Source organism: Enoplosus armatus, chromosome 15 (assembly GCF_043641665.1).
Source record: "Enoplosus armatus isolate fEnoArm2 chromosome 15, fEnoArm2.hap1, whole genome shotgun sequence".
Classification (NCBI taxonomy): Eukaryota; Metazoa; Chordata; class Actinopteri; order Centrarchiformes; family Enoplosidae; genus Enoplosus; species Enoplosus armatus.
Window position 1 is genome coordinate 15,953,110 of NC_092194.1, and position 16,971 is coordinate 15,970,080.

The window sequence follows — 16,971 nt, forward strand, 5'->3', positions numbered from 1 at the left end:
GTCCATTTCCAAACTTAATCACTTCTTGAAAAGAAAAGCAGCACAAGCCTCTGACAGAGCTAGGAAATTGCAGAATGGGACTTTTACCATTTTAAAATGAATTTCTCCCGTTCCCAATGAAACAGCGAGCGTCCTGAGTAGCTGCTCGTCAGCCGTGTGTATTGTGTATTTATTAACGTCTGTTGTTTGCTGAACGTGACAGCTGAAATGATGCTGTAATGGAATTCCACCTTTTCTTGCCTTCACCGTATTAGTTGCACCAGACAAGTAGCTACAGGACGGCAGCATTAAACAGGCCATATTCTCTGGCTGTGATGAATGGATGGAATAAGCTGGGTCAGCCTGTTGGCTGACAGAGCTGTTCATGCCTGGAGCTGTGTGTCTGAGGGTGCCTTTATTCCATAAAAGAGAAAAGTTCAGTTTTGTCCAAATGGATGAAAGGGGACAAGTGTGTGCGCTAATGAGCCAATGTGTCTAGCAGTGATGCAGAATGTGTACTTCACCTGTTGAACCCTACCCACACTGCCAGACCCAACACACACACACACACACAACCATGCACACACAGTAGCTCAAATCCCCTCCTCCCATCACCCATCTCCTGTAACCTGATGCTAGGACTTTGGAGACACACACACACACACACACACACACACTCGCTGTCTCTCTATTGCTCTTGCTTTTTTATTCTGTCTAACACACACATACACATTTACACCCACGCACACACAGAGGTCAAGTTGAGGTTGTGCTTCCATGACATCACTGTTGCCATGACTCATAAGTGTACCCCCAGGCACAGTAAGGCCCTCTCCTCCGCAGAAGCTGTCAGAGGGACTTAGCTACTCTCACACACACACACGCACACGCACACACACATACACACACACACACACACAATCTCTCATTCATCACTTGCTCCAAGTATACAGTGATATTCAAAACACAAACTGCTTTGTACACAGGGATACTCTGTATGTGTGTATAGGTGTGTTGATGCCGATTTGACGCAAGTCCTCCTCAGTCCTGTACCACAGCAACACACTCATCAAACAGACTTGGTTTCATACGAGTCTTGTATTGCTGACACTCACACACACACACACACACACACACACACACACACACACATCCTGTGTGATTTACAGTGGTCAGACTCAGATGGAGAAAGCAGGCCTCCTCTGGTCGGAAAAACCTCAACTGCGGGGATCACACAGGGGGGAAAGACTTCCATTACCCACACATGTGTACACACACACACACTGACTTGCGCTCGCCCTCCTACCAACCCCGAGTGTCCAGTAAATCACATTTAGACACATCGTATCACCGGACCGGACCTGACCTACATGGATGTGTGTTTGTGTGCATATGTTTATGCTACACGTGTGTGTGTGTGTGTGTGTGTGTGTGTGTGTGTATGTGTGTGTGTGTGTGTCTTTGTGCCCTTAAAATGAAATAGCCCACCCAAAACCATGCTCAAAAGGCTGTACTGCACCCCAACACAGTCAGCTAGTAGATTATTTACTCATGATTATTTTTGATTATTTTTTCAATTAACTAATTAATACTTAATGCTACAAAATGTTAAAAAAAAAAAAGGTGAAAGAGTCCTTTCACAGTCTCTCAGAGCACAATATGATGTGTTTAAATTGCTTGTTTTGTCTGACCAACATTGTAATTTACAATGATATTAAACAGAGAAAAACACATCATTTTCATAGAATAAATGTCCCTTTTCTACTACTACAAAGTCTGTATAGTGATTACACTTCTTAGCATATGAGTCAACATTTACTCTGATTGGTGTTTTCTGGAAGGATCAGTGTTTTTCTGCCACACAGGAAGCAACGTGGAGCCTTATCCTGCAGCTATATCTGGTCCAGCATATTGTGTGGCATCTGTGTCAAATAATCAAGTGAAATGAAAAATAAATAAAAGTGGAAAAAACTTCAAACTAGTGCCATATAGAGAAATATTTTCATCCTGTTTTTATTTGTAGGCTTGTGGAGTTATAAAATCCAGCAGCAGCATTGTATAGCAGCACAGTCATTACATACATATGGTATTGTATCCAGTATAATGTCATGCATAATAAGCTGTACTGCGGGGCTACAACAACACTGCTGACGTCAGATCATTCTGTGGATAAATATTCACAGGTGTGGGGACAATTGATTGAAAATGATACATAATAATGATTAGGATAATGATTTCTATGAACTAATGCCTCCAAAGATAATCAACAGTTTCTATGTTCACAACAGGATAGTCACTGTGGAATATGAGTCATATTCTTTTTTTTGGTGTTCCCCGTTTTATTTGCTCATAGGTCAGGAATTCGTGACTAATGCCTTTTTGTGGAGCGCTGGATTATTTAGTGTTTTTTTCCGAGGGCTGTGTTCATCATGACTTGATGAGATGAAATAGGCGGTTGCTGAAGAAAACAAGTGTTGCATCACACACCATTAGACAACACTCTTGTTTTAGATTTTAGGTCTGTTTTTACTCTATTTTGGGCTATTTCCTTGTTGTTTTTCACAGATGACTGAATTACTATTTGGATGGAATATTTTCACTAACAATATTAGGGATGATTAGGGAGTCACAATGCGTTTTAGCTGACTTTTTGACCCTACAGTTTCTCAATCTAGATGCAAACCTTGGCTGACCTTGGACAGTAATGAGCCATAGATTTCTAGATATCACAATAACATGGCTTGTGGGAATTGAAACCCCCTCTCCTTGTCAATCAACAGCCTGGTTTTAAGCAGCACTGCCAAAAATGCTAATGCGCATCTGTTTTGAAACTTGGAATGATGGAATTTTTCTTTTCGTTTGTTTTTTTTATTAAATAAAAAAACTCAGCAGTCAGAATCAAATTCAGAAATGTAGGAATTGTGCACACAGATTGCAATTATGACCTGACATGTGGCACAAATGCCCCCATGATCTCTCATCCTCATGTCACATCCACAGTACCAGGCTCTCTCTTTTTGCTGAATATTAAATTGAATCTTGTTGTAGATTTTTGATAATTACTATTTTTTTTCTCTGTCTCCTCAGATCATGATTCAGAGGGGAAGCGAGTTCAAGACCTGCTGTCTACAATCGACAAACCACAGGTTGGTATGCACACCTCCTTCCACAGCTGCACGCACACACACACGCACACACACACACACACACACACACACACACACACACACACACACACACACACACACACACACACACACACACACACACACATACCCGGCACACTTATAACCACTATCATCAATCATCTCTTGTCTGATGCGGTCATATCTGGCATGAGTGTTGATGTATTTTCCACATTTTCATCCTGTCTCTGTGATTAACGTGAAAATCAGAAGCGTACGCTGAAAATAATAACTGTGGTGACTTGTGGATGCAGTGTATCTCTCATTGTCAGGGCTTTAATAACAGTCACAGGGAAGGTAACTAGTCATTTAAGCTCTGCTCACCCTGGCCACATGAGGGCAGCATCTGTTCATCTACTCCATTCACTTCCAACTGTGCCTTAAACACTAACAGCTTTTTCTCCTTCCCCAAGGGGAATGCGAATGAATGAGTTGGAGCCATGCAGGCATGGTTAGGTAGAGAGGGATTGCTCACTCCCGGTTAAAGCAGTTTGGTCAGCAGGCTGTGCAATTGGACCATTTGATATCTGTGAGTTTATGACAGGGGTTTAAATAGACAGAGAGAACGAGTGATGCGAGAGAGAAAATGGAGTGTGAAAATAGGGAAAGACATGAAAAGAAGAGGTTCGTTCAGAGTTTTGAGCTCTTCAGGAGATTCGAGTTTGATGTACAGAAGCGGTTTATTTGCTCTCATAACCTCAAATCACCTCTACGCTGATACTGCAGGTATATTATAGTTGATACTGAGAGGAAAAAGAAAAGGGAAGGACAATTTTTTGCTATTTTGTGTCATAAACTGTAGACGTGATGTTTTGTCACTTTTGACACTCCATTACCTAAATGCACGTATATAGGAGGCAGTAGTTTGGTATGGATATACAGTATATAGGGACAGGCAGTGAGTTTTACAGTCCTCCCTGCAGCAGCAAATGTGCCTGTTGATGGATTCAGCTGTGAACCATACAGACACGGTAGCAGCAGAGCTTGTATGAGAAAGTTCTTCACTTAAAAATGTTCCTCTGTTTGTTTTCATAGAAATAAGGTGCGTTTTCGTCAGCTGAATTGAAACATGAGTTGCAGTGGGAGGAAATGAGTAATTCTTGTTTCATTGATTTATGAGTATTTGGTTAAAAGACACATCAAATAAATTTAACCAGGGACAATGTCACAGTTGTTTTTATTTTAGTTTACTACATTGATGAAGTCCCTCTGGCACTCACTTGCCCTTTCTGTCATGATGCCAACATGGTATATTGTGGCTGCGGCTCAAATATAGCTGTGTGTTAACACATTTTTTTTATCTTCATCATAGTATAATACTACGTTTTTAACCTGAAAACACCTACCAAGTGTTGCTGAACATATTTGGCAGGTGTTAATATTACAGTATCAACTTCAACAAGACTTATGTTGCATGGTGATTGAATTAGAGCTGTGCATGTACATAAATGCAGCCATTGTATGGATATGTGAGTGTGTGAGAGATGCAGTGAAAGTCAAATCAGACAGTTAATGAAGACTGGTGATGGATATACAGTAGATTCTCATCACCTCACTTTCAGTGGCCTTTGCGTAACTGGAAAATCATTACGGCGAACAGGCTATCTCTCGGGGTCCGTTTTTCATCCTCTTTTTCTGTTCATTTCTTGTGTCTTGGTGCCCTATTCTTTCTGCTTTCTGTCACTTCGCCTTGGTCTCGCTGTCTTTCTCTCCGTTGCTGTTTTGCACATCAAACTGTCTTTGCATTCATCATCAGGTTATTCAGTATGTGGAAGCCATGGCCATCATATTTATGTATCCACAGTGTACATAAAAGCAAAGAGTTTGATAGAATGAGTGCGAAAAAATGTACCTGTGAATAAAATGCCATCAAAGACGTAGGCGTCCTCAGGCATGTGGACAGAGTGATGTGATCTCATAAAACCTAATCATTGTGATCAAAACTCTCAATAAAATGGCATGTCTGTCTCTCTGTCTTTTCCTCTGTCTGTCTTCCTCATAGACTGTCTAGGCATGGTTGTGGTTTGCAGCGCCCTTGAGGCACATTCATCGCCTATTCAGTAGATGTGGAGTCTGGAATACCAGCAGACTGTGCTAAATCACGCTAAATTGGCTCACCTACCATGTGGTGCAACTAAAACTCCCATAAACATGCATGCACTTGCAGGCACACAGACGTGCACACCGTTAAACACACAAACTTACAATTTAATTTTCTTGTTTGTGCCCGGCATGGATGTGTCTGAGCCGGAAAAGAGCAGCTGAATCTGGAGTAGTGGTTACAATGACATATTGTTTTACTCTCTCTCTCTCTCTCTCACACACACACACACACACACACACACACACACACACAATTGTATTGTATTGTATTCAATTAATTGTCCTGTGCACATCTGCTGATACAAATGCCGTACTACATACATGGAAACATTTCATTGTGTATTGCGTATACAACATACATATAAATATTAATGTCTGTCTTACAGGTGTCCAATGTGCAGGCGCGGGCTGCACGGCTGTCATGGGCCCCCCCGGCAGGACTGGTGAACAGGCATAGTAACGGGATGCCTGTGTCCTGCTCCTTCGAGGTCTCTCTCTCGGATAAGGGACGAGACGGAAAGTATCGCCTTATATACAGGTAGGAAACGCACTACAACCTCAAAAGAATACAGCATCAGCCACAAATATGCAAGTATGCCAGTGTGACATGTTTGTGTGTGTGTGTGTTTCAGTGGCGAAGAATTGGAGTACCATCTGAAAGACCTAAGGCCAGCGACAGACTACCACGTACGGTAAGGACTTTGCCGTAGGATGTTTTTGACTTGTTCTTTTTGGATGTTATGATATTTCTTGCTATTTGCAGACCTGTGTTTTTGTTGCATTCCTATGTTCTGTATGTTAGGTTTGCAGTTTTACCCTATATAAAGATTGTAGCTTCTTTCAGCCATGTTTTTGAACATTCAATGTCTTGTGCTTAAGGGTGTCTGCAATGTACAACTCGGTTCGAGGCTCGTGTTCAGAGGCCGGCTCGTTCACCACACACTGCAGCATCCCCGACGTCCCGTTATCCCCGAAACTCTCCCACCGCACCAAGAGCACCCTCACCCTACAGTGGAAGGTACAGGCACAGACGTCTTCATGTTCAGACACTCCTTTTCATGTCAGAGACAACTCGTACAGTAAAACATTTCACCCCAATAAACATCACAGTGACTCAACAGCTACCAAACAAGGCTCGGAGTTCTTTATGTCTCATCTCATGTGTCTCTGTCCACCACACTTTATTTGTGCAGTGCTACACTTTAAACAAAACCTTTATTCTTTGATGAAAGTAAACTGGATGTTTTGTTTCACCTGGCTTATCTGCTAGCTTGACTTAATCAGGCCTACAGCACCTAATAGAGAGAAATTCTCGCATTGTTGCACAATGCCGTCAGGGCGCATCCCTCCGCCCTCTCTGACCTTTCCTGCAAGTACTTTTGATCCACTCACACTGTCACTGATAAAGAGTGACATCAGTCACCCAGAGAGGATATGAGGCCAATCATAAAAGCACGGCAGGTATTTTGTCTGTCTCAGTGTCAGATTCTTTTATCCTGGGCTAATCTCTCCGTCTCCCTCTTGTCTCTTGTCTGCCTCGCTCGGGCCCATTTCCCCCGTCGTCCACAGCCCCCAGGCGACAACGGATCCAAAATCACAAACTACCTGCTTGAGTGGGATGAGGTAAGTCTGTCTCTCGCTCTCCTGACATTCTTTCCCCTTATTTTTAAAAAGCACTTATACCTATCACAGACGTCACTAAACGGATGTTAACATTCAGCTCCCCGGGCACAAGATGTAATAAGCCTGCCTTTCCAGTCCATGTCGGTCCAGACTCTCCTTTTCCCTTTTGTACTTCTTAGCTCATGTCACGCTTTTTGTTCTTATTTTGTATGCTTTTCTTTAATCTCCTATTGCAATTAATCTTACTCACCTATCTTACTTTCTTTTCTCTCTGTGCCTCTATCTCTCCTCTCCTCTGCAGGGAAAGAAGAACAGTGTTTTCAGAGAATGTTACTTTGGGAGCCAGAGACACTGTAAGCTGACACGACTGTACCCTGCCTGTGGCTACACGTTCAGAGTGGCTGCGCACAATGACATTGGCACAAGGTACTGTACTGAATACACAAACATACACACAGACAGTGAAAAATGTATTCATGCACACATCATCTCTCTCTTGTTCCTTGTTCATATACTGTAGTAGCACAGATATATTAAGATACACGACAGCTTTTCACGCGAGGAACCTGACAGTCGGCCCTTAATAGGATGTGAGGTCTCAAACCACACTTTTAGTTACAATGGACACTCATACCTGTGGGAGCAAATTGTATGACTGTCAGCCACAACATATGCGTTTTCATGATAAAGTCTGAAAAAAATCTGTACACCCCCAAAATGATGGACAGAGACACACAAACATGCACCATCGTCTATCTGTGGCTATTACTCTGCATGTGACATGATTCATCTCCCTCTCTCATTTTCCCTCCATTTCCCCTCTCCTCTCATCTCCTCTGTCATTATGGGGTGGGGGGGTGGGGGTGACAGGGAGAAGGGAGGAGGTGATAGAGGGCAGCGAGAGAGAGGGAGGAGATATTAGCTCTGTGGCTGAACTCAAAGCGACCTTAATGCATCCTTCAGCTTGATTTCCCTTTGAAGCCATGGACACACATATTCGCACAAACATACTCGGCACACACAAGCTTTTTATTACTCATTATTTTTCTGACTTCTGACATGTATATATCATATTTTACCCCTGTCACGGCTCTACTTCTTACTTACTGTCTCAGTTGGGAGCTCCCTACACCCCTATCCTCACCTGTAGCCCGACATGCACCCCTGCACTCCCTTCAAATGAGCACTGATGTCAGCGCCCTTTCCTTATTCACGTTTTCAAAAATGTTCCTCTCCCCGTCTGTGCTGAAATTGTAATTCATGATGCACAGCCTCCCTTCCGTCTAGCACTGCTGTCCCTTTCCCCTCAAAAGTAATGATCCAGCAAGTCAATAATTTGCTTCAGAATTTTAAATAAAAACTAAAAATGTGAATGAAATGGAAATGTTTTTTGTGTTTTGTGCAGTGGCTTCAGCACAGAGGTGGTGTTTTACACCATGGGCACCCTGCCTGCTCTGCCTCTGGCACCACGGCTGGTCAGGGCGGGGGTGTCCTGGGTGACCCTGGAGTGGGGGCGTCCTGATGGCAGTCCGAGCGAGGAGCAGCTCAAATACACGCTTGAGATCCAGGAGGACAACAGCGTGAGTAACACACACGTAAACGCCCATTTTATTTTATTTCACCAACACAGGTCTTTTTCCATTACATTAAAGCCCTCATAGATTTGAACGTGGCAGGAGCTACATAATCCACCATAGTAAACATGAAACCTTATTTTGGTTTTGTGAAACTTTCTGGGGGGTTTTTGTTATTGGATTGAGCTCTGTGCTGTCAGTCACTTGAATCCCACAGGAAGAGAAAAGGGTGTATAAAAAATCTCCAACAGGAAACTATATACTTTAAAAAACAGGTTATGAGAAAATATTAAAAACTCCATGCATAATGCATTGCAAAATACTGTGGGGAAATGTATAGCAGATGCGCAGAGCAGTAAATACACAAGCATACGCACAGAAACACAACATATGTGTATGATTCAGCACGTATATAAGAAGAGAATTGCTCCATCATATTGCTTCGCCCCCTCACACACATACGCAGTATATAATGCCAAAATCAGCATTTATTGCATCCGTATGCAATAATAATGTATACTGATGCTCGCACACAGATTACTGACAGTGTATCTCCCACAGGGAACAGACTTTCATCCAAAGTACACTGGAGAAAACTTGACCTGTACTGTACAAGGCCTGAAGAGGAGTACACAGTATAAATTCAGGGTAAGTGACGACGTGATGTGGATGCTGGTGTGTGTGTGTGTGTGTGTGTGTGTGTGTGTGTGTGTGTGTGTACGTGGAGGAGTGATGATTAGCATTAGCTGCTTTGACGTATGAGATGAGTTGGATTTGCCACATGGGATGGTACAATAAAAACAAGCAAATTTAGATTTAAAGAGTTATATAAAACCCAAATAATATGGTATTCAAAGTAGATTAACGCACATCTTCAAAAGGCTTAGCTGCATATACTGTTTGACCTACCTTTGTTTGATTGAAGTGTATTCTTGAGAAGAGCTTTTAACACTAGAGTCATCTTGTCTGCCTTTTCATCTGCAGTTTTTTACTTGATCAATTTCCAGTCAGTGATGTCCTCTTTCCGTTTAAGAAAAAAAAAAAAAAGGTTTCCAAGGAGACCAACCTATCCAGGTGTCTTTCAGTGGTAATACAACATCAATCAATCAAGGAAGGAATACAGCATTTTACCACGAGAGAATTGGCTGCAATTTAAACCAGTGCTGAAACAAGGCAATTCACCAGCCATTTAGCAAGTAGGGAGCACTGTCTGGCTCTACTAAAAGCTGTGATAGCTGATTGTAATGTGAGGACATTGTGAAACAAAATGTACCCGCAGTAGATCTCTGTAAGTGTGTTTGCACGTGTGTTAAAACAGGTACTCCTGTCTTTGTCTGTTATCAACAGCGTATTATGGCGCAATCATCTTGAATAACACCTTACATATACTCTCACACACACGTGTACATGTCCTCACACTGTCAGATGAGGCGGGAGATGTTTTAAGACAGAAACACACACATGCTCACACACAAAGAGACACCTCTGTGTTCTTTGTGATGTTCATCCGCTGTGAACATCTGGGAACAAAGCAGATTGATTGTCCATTGGATGGGGTAATGGAGGGAGTAAAGTTAAGAGAAATGAAGGCAGAGGAGCCAGGAGAAACACAGATGAAGGAGCAGAGAGTAATGGCTCCTATTAATCAGGATGGTTCCTTTACTTCTTGATAGATTTCTCTATACCTTCCCTTCTCTCATCCAACCAATGTACACTCCATCTTTACTCATTTTGTTTTTGCTTTTACAATGTTCTTTCCTCCATTTCTCATTTCCCTCCTTTATGCTTTATGCCATCCTTCCAATGCATCCTGTCCTTCTCTCTCCTTTTCTTTCTCTTTCTCCCTTTCATTTTCTTTAACCCTCCATTCCCTCCCGCAGCTCATAGCATCGAACATGGAGGGAAAGAGCAGTCCCAGTGAAGTGTTGGTGTGCACCACCAATCCAGACAAACCAGGCCCTCCATCTACACCCTGTGTCACCGCAGCGACGCCATATGGATTTACTGTCACATGGGGTAAAGATACACACCCGCACATACATGCACATGTACTACATACCGACACAGAGATGGACAATATTCATGACACACGAACAACACTTTCAAGATGCAAGTGGAAAAGCACACATGTTCACCAAAAGTGGAATTCAAATGTAAACATTCATGAGTGTTGATTGATCATACATTACCCACTCACAAAATCCATCATTTTCACATTCTAACATACATCTGCATTCAAAAGAAAATGGCTTTTTTTTCCATTCGTGGACTAGTTTAACCATCATTCCTAATAATGTGTTGTAGTCACTTGGTAGATTGCTGATGTGGCTGAGAAACTAACTATCTTGAGATAAGATAATTTGTTGGGTTTTGTTTTGTTTTGAGTGGTGATAGACACTTAAAAAAAACAAACTCAGAGAAAAATCTATCAGAGCATGTTGCAGAAGAAAAGCATTGGTGAAAGGTAGGAAATCTTTGACAGACTGCTGCCTCTTGGGTGTTATAATGAAACTGAGGTAGCAGCCATAAAAGCCATCATGTCGACCATCATCCATCTGTCCTGCATTAGTACTGCAGGAGTCAGGGCAGCCTGTCCTTTCTCAAATGTTATAAACATGGCACAGATCTCACTGTATGTCTCTCGATCACCATTCAGATCATTGATTTGACTCTTAATACAACTAACAAATTTGTGCTAAATAATTGTCTTTATTATGTAGTTAGTATCAGCTTGACCATTTCAAAGTGATATAGCTGCACACTCATTATGGGTTGTATTTTTGCTTTTGGTACTTATTTATTAAAACAGTAGTACCCAAGATTGTGTTTAACTGCAATAATGGCAACAACGCTGATACAATAAGTATGAGATGAGGCACAGCCAAATAGGGTGTTCCCAATAGTGTATTATTTTGAACAATGTCTGAAAAGTTTATTTAAAATATAGAATAAAGAAAACTTAGCAGCTTCCTTGCTACTGAAACATTTGGCAGCAGTTTGATAACTGAGCCCTGTGGGAATCATCATTTTTGACAGTTTATGAGTTGTTGTACATTGTCTTTGGGATTGATGAGGATGCTAAATGTCATGAAAAGTTCCAACTGATGACTATGAATGTGTGTTATGTCAGTCTTGTGTAGATTTAGTGCTGATACCGGCTCATTTTTAGTCATATGACAACTTGTCCTGAGGCCTTAAAGGTCATGTTGGAAATTTGTAGTTTTACATCTAAGTTGTTATCCAGCTCATGGTATTTTTTGTGTGATGTTAACCCAAACTAAAATGAATCCATGTATTTCCCCAACAGATCCTCCCCAGGACAACGGGGGCTCAGAGGCTCTTACGTACCTGCTAGAGATCTCAGAGGGATGCTCTGAAGGTACGACTTACATCTATCTGTCCATGCTTCCATCCCTCCATCCGTTTATCATTTATCCATACCACACATTCAACTAATTTGAGTGCTTGTTCTAAGTCCATTATCCTTTAAAACAAAGCTCAAAATGTACCAACCGTCCTGTCTCTCCTGTGCTCGTTCTCTCTATGCGTCCAATTCCCTCACTTACTCTTCTAAGAAGAATAGCGGACATAATTCATTCTTTGTTAGCATCAATTTAGCGCACAACGTTGTTTAGATTTCCTCAGATATGCGCTCCAGGAAACCAAATGTTCCCTTGTTTCTTTCAGTCCATATAGCAGGGAGAGAAAAGAGTCATTTCTTGAGTCTGTATTCATTCAATCATATCAAAGAAATTGTTTGTTTATTAGAGACTAGCGTTGAATACCAAAGAACAGAAGAATAGAATATCAAAAGCTCATGTTCTTCTTTCATTGATAATGAGATCATTTTTTTCATGGGAGCTGCTTTGTGCACAAGCATCAAATCGGTGAAGCAAAATTGACAAAATATCAGTAAAAAAAACACATCAAGTCCAGTGGATTGGTCTAATTTGGCTAAATTTATGTAATTGGTTAATTCACTTCCTGGTTTGATTGTCTGCAAAAAAAATCAGGCCTGTTCGGGTATGATTCGAACAGATTTGATTGACAGTGACCAAACATCCCTGTCATCAGATTCTGATTCCAATGTTAAGGACTGGTGCAAGGGAGTACATGACAACTGCTGAGTATGTAAATAACTCAAGTGTATGCGTTACATAGAACACAAGTGCTGCTTTACAGATGGAATAATTCATTTCACAGGCCTTCACAATCCATCAACAGGACAAAAGCAGCAACATAAAGTGGTGTGCGGGCATTGATCAGGCCAATGGGATTTTGTTTCTGGGAAAATGAGGAGGTCGACTGCAGCAAACATGTATGCAGTCAGTTGTGTAATTGTGTTTTTGTGTGTGTGTGTGTGTGTGTGTGCAGCGAGCCAGTGGGAGGTAGCGTACAGTGGTCCAGCAATAGAATGTGTGTGTGAGCGCCTGACACCTGGGACCTTCTACCGCCTACGTGTGTGTAGCATCACCACCGGAGGACACAGCCCGGTAAGACACAAACACACACACGCATACAAAAAAAACTTCAGAGCAGTAACTTTTTCACAAACATTTCAGTGGGACAACAGTGATGCATCAGTGTTGCTCATGTAGAAAAATGTGGGAAAATCTACATATCTGCACTCACATAATCAAGTATAATTAACATTTCCAGCAATCAAACTGATCTCTAACTGTAGTTCCTTCTCTTTTGTTTTGCTTTCCTGCGTTCATGACTGCTCCTGAAGTGCACTGTTAGTGTTCCGGTCCGTACATTAAGCATCCCACCAGGACCTTGCCAGCCGCCAAGGATTGTGGGTAAAGCCAAACACAAGGAAGTGCAGTTAGAATGGGGTGAGTGCAGACATACACGTACACTGTGTTAAGTTTTATTTATCAGAATGTATTTGAATTTTTTTCTTACATAAAGCGGCTAAATCACCCTCTGGCTGCTTAATATGTTTCCCTGGCCAACTCTAATGTAACCTTAGTCCACCATGTTTCAGCCTAATTGAGCCCTAATTTAGCCCATTAAATGCCTAACCTAGCCTCATATCTGACTTGACTCTCCTAATGTCGGCCCATTATTGCAGATTAGTACGGTTATCTGTTGGCAGGCGAAAGTCTCCCAGGCTGAAGCGCTGAGGAAGTTCTTGTTTTAACCAGTTTAATACTGCTGGCAGCAGCCGTAATCACCTCACATTCAGGCAGCGCTTCCACAATTACTGGCTTGAGCTGAAGGTCAGACATAATGTATTGGAGGGTTTTCCCCACTGTCTCCATCATTTATTACTTTAACCATATTGCAACCAAAGCGAAGCAGGTGGCAGCTGGTGGAAGAAAGAATCCCTTGGAAGGGATTTAGAAATGCACCTGATGAACTGATCCGTAAACACATGACATCTAAAACCAAACATAGTATTGAGTACATCTTTTAAAGTTTATGTGCAAAAGATATCATATCATCATATAGGTTGTGTCTTTCCATCGCACATGACTTTACATGTCATCTGATTTGATTTTAATTGCTCTCTCTCTCTCTCTCTCTCTCTCTGTGGCCCCATAGACCCCCCTGTCTCTGAGGGAGTGTGTGAGGAGTGTGTGTTCAGTCTGGAGATGAGTGAGGGGGACACTAAGCCAGCAGAGGTCTACCACGGGTCAGAGCTGCAATGCACCGTTAGTAGTCTGCTACCCGGTGCCACATACAGCCTCCGACTGCGGGCTGCCAACGAGGCTGGGGTGAGACATTCAAATGCACACAAAGCCGGAATATGATCAATCATAATAAAAAAGCAATCAATTCTCCAGGCAAGACCAATAAAAACCACGAAAATTAGTTTGAGTCATGCATCTTAACAAGTAAGCTATTAAAAATGTATAAAAGTAATTCTTATTTTTCGCTTAACAAGCATGAAATTCTGTGTTTAATGGCTCTTATGGCCATGAAATCTACTCGGCACATGATCTGTGGAGCCTCTTGATGTGCTCCACACAACAATAAATCCACACACACAGACACACCTAGACACAAATTACAAAAGGCGAGTATCTATTAGGTCAGAGTGTCCCAGACAGACTAACAACAGCCAAGTTTGGATGCAGAAGTGTTCCACAGTCTGAAGCTAACATCTGATTGGTTTGATCATCCACGCACTCAAGAGTGAACCAGCACCCAGACTGGCTGATCAAGTGCAGGCACAAACGCAGCACACACACTTAGGAAGAGCAGTGAACACATGCAGAGGACACAGGGGGAAAAAAACAGCGCTGGTGCTCGTACAAAAAGACTCACATGTGTACACACACACACACACACACACACACACACACACACAGACAGACAACCCAGTGTGATTTGTGCTGCCTCCTCCGCTTGAGTCAGGTCAAACACATGTCTCATCCTGAGTGTGGTGTCCCTTCCTCTCTTCTAGTTCGGAGCGTACTCTGAGCCAACAGAGGTGACGACTGCGGCGGGTCCTCCTGGCCAGTGCGGGGCGCCACTCATCACTCTCACCAGCAACACCTGCGTAACGCTCAACTGGGAGGTGAGACAAGCGCAGATATGCTCCTGTATTTATCAAAGGAAATAGCCAGTTTTATGAGCAAAGAAAGCACAAGACAGACAAACAGACAGAAAGAGGCCACATTTCTTAAAGCTGTCCAACCTCCCTTTTTCTGTTTCTACTGACCTAAAATCCTGCCTCTTTAAATTTGTTTGCTTGGGCTGTTGTGGACAAGTAGACCCTGGAGTCTGTGTTGTTCATAGCAATCCAACTACCCTGGATGATGTATTCAAATTGAAAGAAAGTCTAACCCCCATTTCCCTTCGGCCAGCTTTAAATGTGGCACTATATTTCCTGATATACGGCAGTCATTTTTAATTTCCCATTTTGGTGCGTTGCAGAGTCCTGAGGGTTCGGGTACAGACATCTCTGAGTACCGTTTGGAGTGGGCGAGGGAAGACGAACCCATGGAGCTCATCTACTGCGGATCTGCCACACAGTGTGAACTGTCAGACCTGACGCCTGCCACAGATTACTGCTGCAGGCTACAGGTAACACACACACACACAAACATACACTCAAACCGACCTATTTACACCCTCTTGTAGATGCTACATATGTGCGCAGTCACACAGAAATGTTTGCTCACAGGAAATAAGAAAGCACCTAAACTAAGCAGTACATGAACGCAGACATCCAGAAACACAGACGCATGCGAAAACACACACACATGAGCGCAGTTGCGAGACTCAGTCAGGACACACGCAGACAAATACACAACAGTTATGTACACACATCAGCCAAGGGAGCTTCAAAAGCAAGAAACACAAACAGACAGAGAGCGGTAAAAGGTTGATGATGATTTGTGTTCTGACTCTTAATCTGGTGCATAAATAAATGCTTTTTTTCTCTGTGTATTTGTGTAACACACACACACACACACACACACACTCTCAGTCTCCTCATGTACCCTCTAAAGCTATGAATCCAATAACAGCATGTTTTATGGCTCACTTCTTTATGGGCTCATTTATAGTGTAGAGGACAGCACAAGGTCATCATAATGTCCTAATCAATGCTTTTGTGTGTGTAAACGTGATTTGTCTTTGTGTGCATCGGTAGTGTGTGCTCACATGTGTAATAACAGGACAGATGTGCCTCTTAGGAGGACTGCAAGAACACACCACACAAGAGGCATGGACTTGGTTGAACTCTCTTTGCCTCCTTATATGAACCGGAGCAGGTTCACCTGCTGTAGCATTGTTTCAAATAGCCAGATACTCACATTTCTTTATGTTTTTCAAGCTTCACTAAAACATATTTGACACCTGAAGATAAATCAGAAATACTACTGAAATATAAATTTTCTTGTCTGACCCTCAAAGTATGTAGATAGTTTACTGCCAAGATAAAGTAGTAAGTCAAGACTTTTCTGTAAGTACACTGCAAATCACTCCTTCTACCCTTTGATGTCCCCTCACGTTATTGTTGCTGGGCTGTTCTTGGAAATTGCCTACAGTACGTCTTGGAAGTGCTGTATGTTTTTGACAATTACAATAAATCCATCACTCCTCGCAGATGGCTTCTTTTATCTTGGTTGTTACGTTTAACAGCTGCAAAGTGCCCATTTTGCTTGCAAATTAAAGAAATGCAAAGAACAATGTAGACATTTGGTAATATTTGTATTTTTGTTCAAGCTTTCGAAATCAAGCACAAAAAAATCTGGTATATTTTGTCCTGATTTCCTCCTTGCCGAGTTTGTGTGAGGCAATAAAGTAGGCTATTTTATAGAGGATACTTGAGGTGAATATAAATGTGTGTTACACAGCACAAGAAATAGACTAATGTTCTTTCACAACTAATTTGAATTCATCTCCCTCTGCTGGTTTTCTTGTCTTTTTTCATTCTTCATGTCTTCTCCCCTCTATTTCACTTTTTCTTTTCCGTCTGTGTCACTCTTTCTCCTGCCAATTCATTTCACCTTTGTCTCTTTCCATTTTCACTGTTAACCTTCATTTGT

General features: G+C 42.1%; 1 protein-coding gene across 1 annotated transcript in view; it reads left to right on the plus strand.

Moving 5' to 3' along the window:
• fndc3ba (fibronectin type III domain containing 3Ba) overlaps positions 1 to 16,971 on the plus strand; it is an 87,399-nt gene that overhangs the window by 57,681 nt on the left and 12,747 nt on the right. Inside the window, exons 8-22 of the mRNA XM_070920349.1 lie at positions 3,067 to 3,125; positions 5,654 to 5,805; positions 5,900 to 5,959; positions 6,147 to 6,285; positions 6,837 to 6,890; positions 7,192 to 7,316; positions 8,296 to 8,470; positions 9,026 to 9,112; positions 10,345 to 10,480; positions 11,772 to 11,843; positions 12,839 to 12,957; positions 13,197 to 13,302; positions 14,015 to 14,187; positions 14,880 to 14,993; positions 15,353 to 15,502. Coding sequence (XP_070776450.1) covers positions 3,067 to 3,125; positions 5,654 to 5,805; positions 5,900 to 5,959; positions 6,147 to 6,285; positions 6,837 to 6,890; positions 7,192 to 7,316; positions 8,296 to 8,470; positions 9,026 to 9,112; positions 10,345 to 10,480; positions 11,772 to 11,843; positions 12,839 to 12,957; positions 13,197 to 13,302; positions 14,015 to 14,187; positions 14,880 to 14,993; positions 15,353 to 15,502 — 1,721 coding nt within the window. The remainder of the gene's footprint in view (positions 1 to 3,066; positions 3,126 to 5,653; positions 5,806 to 5,899; positions 5,960 to 6,146; positions 6,286 to 6,836; positions 6,891 to 7,191; positions 7,317 to 8,295; positions 8,471 to 9,025; positions 9,113 to 10,344; positions 10,481 to 11,771; positions 11,844 to 12,838; positions 12,958 to 13,196; positions 13,303 to 14,014; positions 14,188 to 14,879; positions 14,994 to 15,352; positions 15,503 to 16,971) is intronic.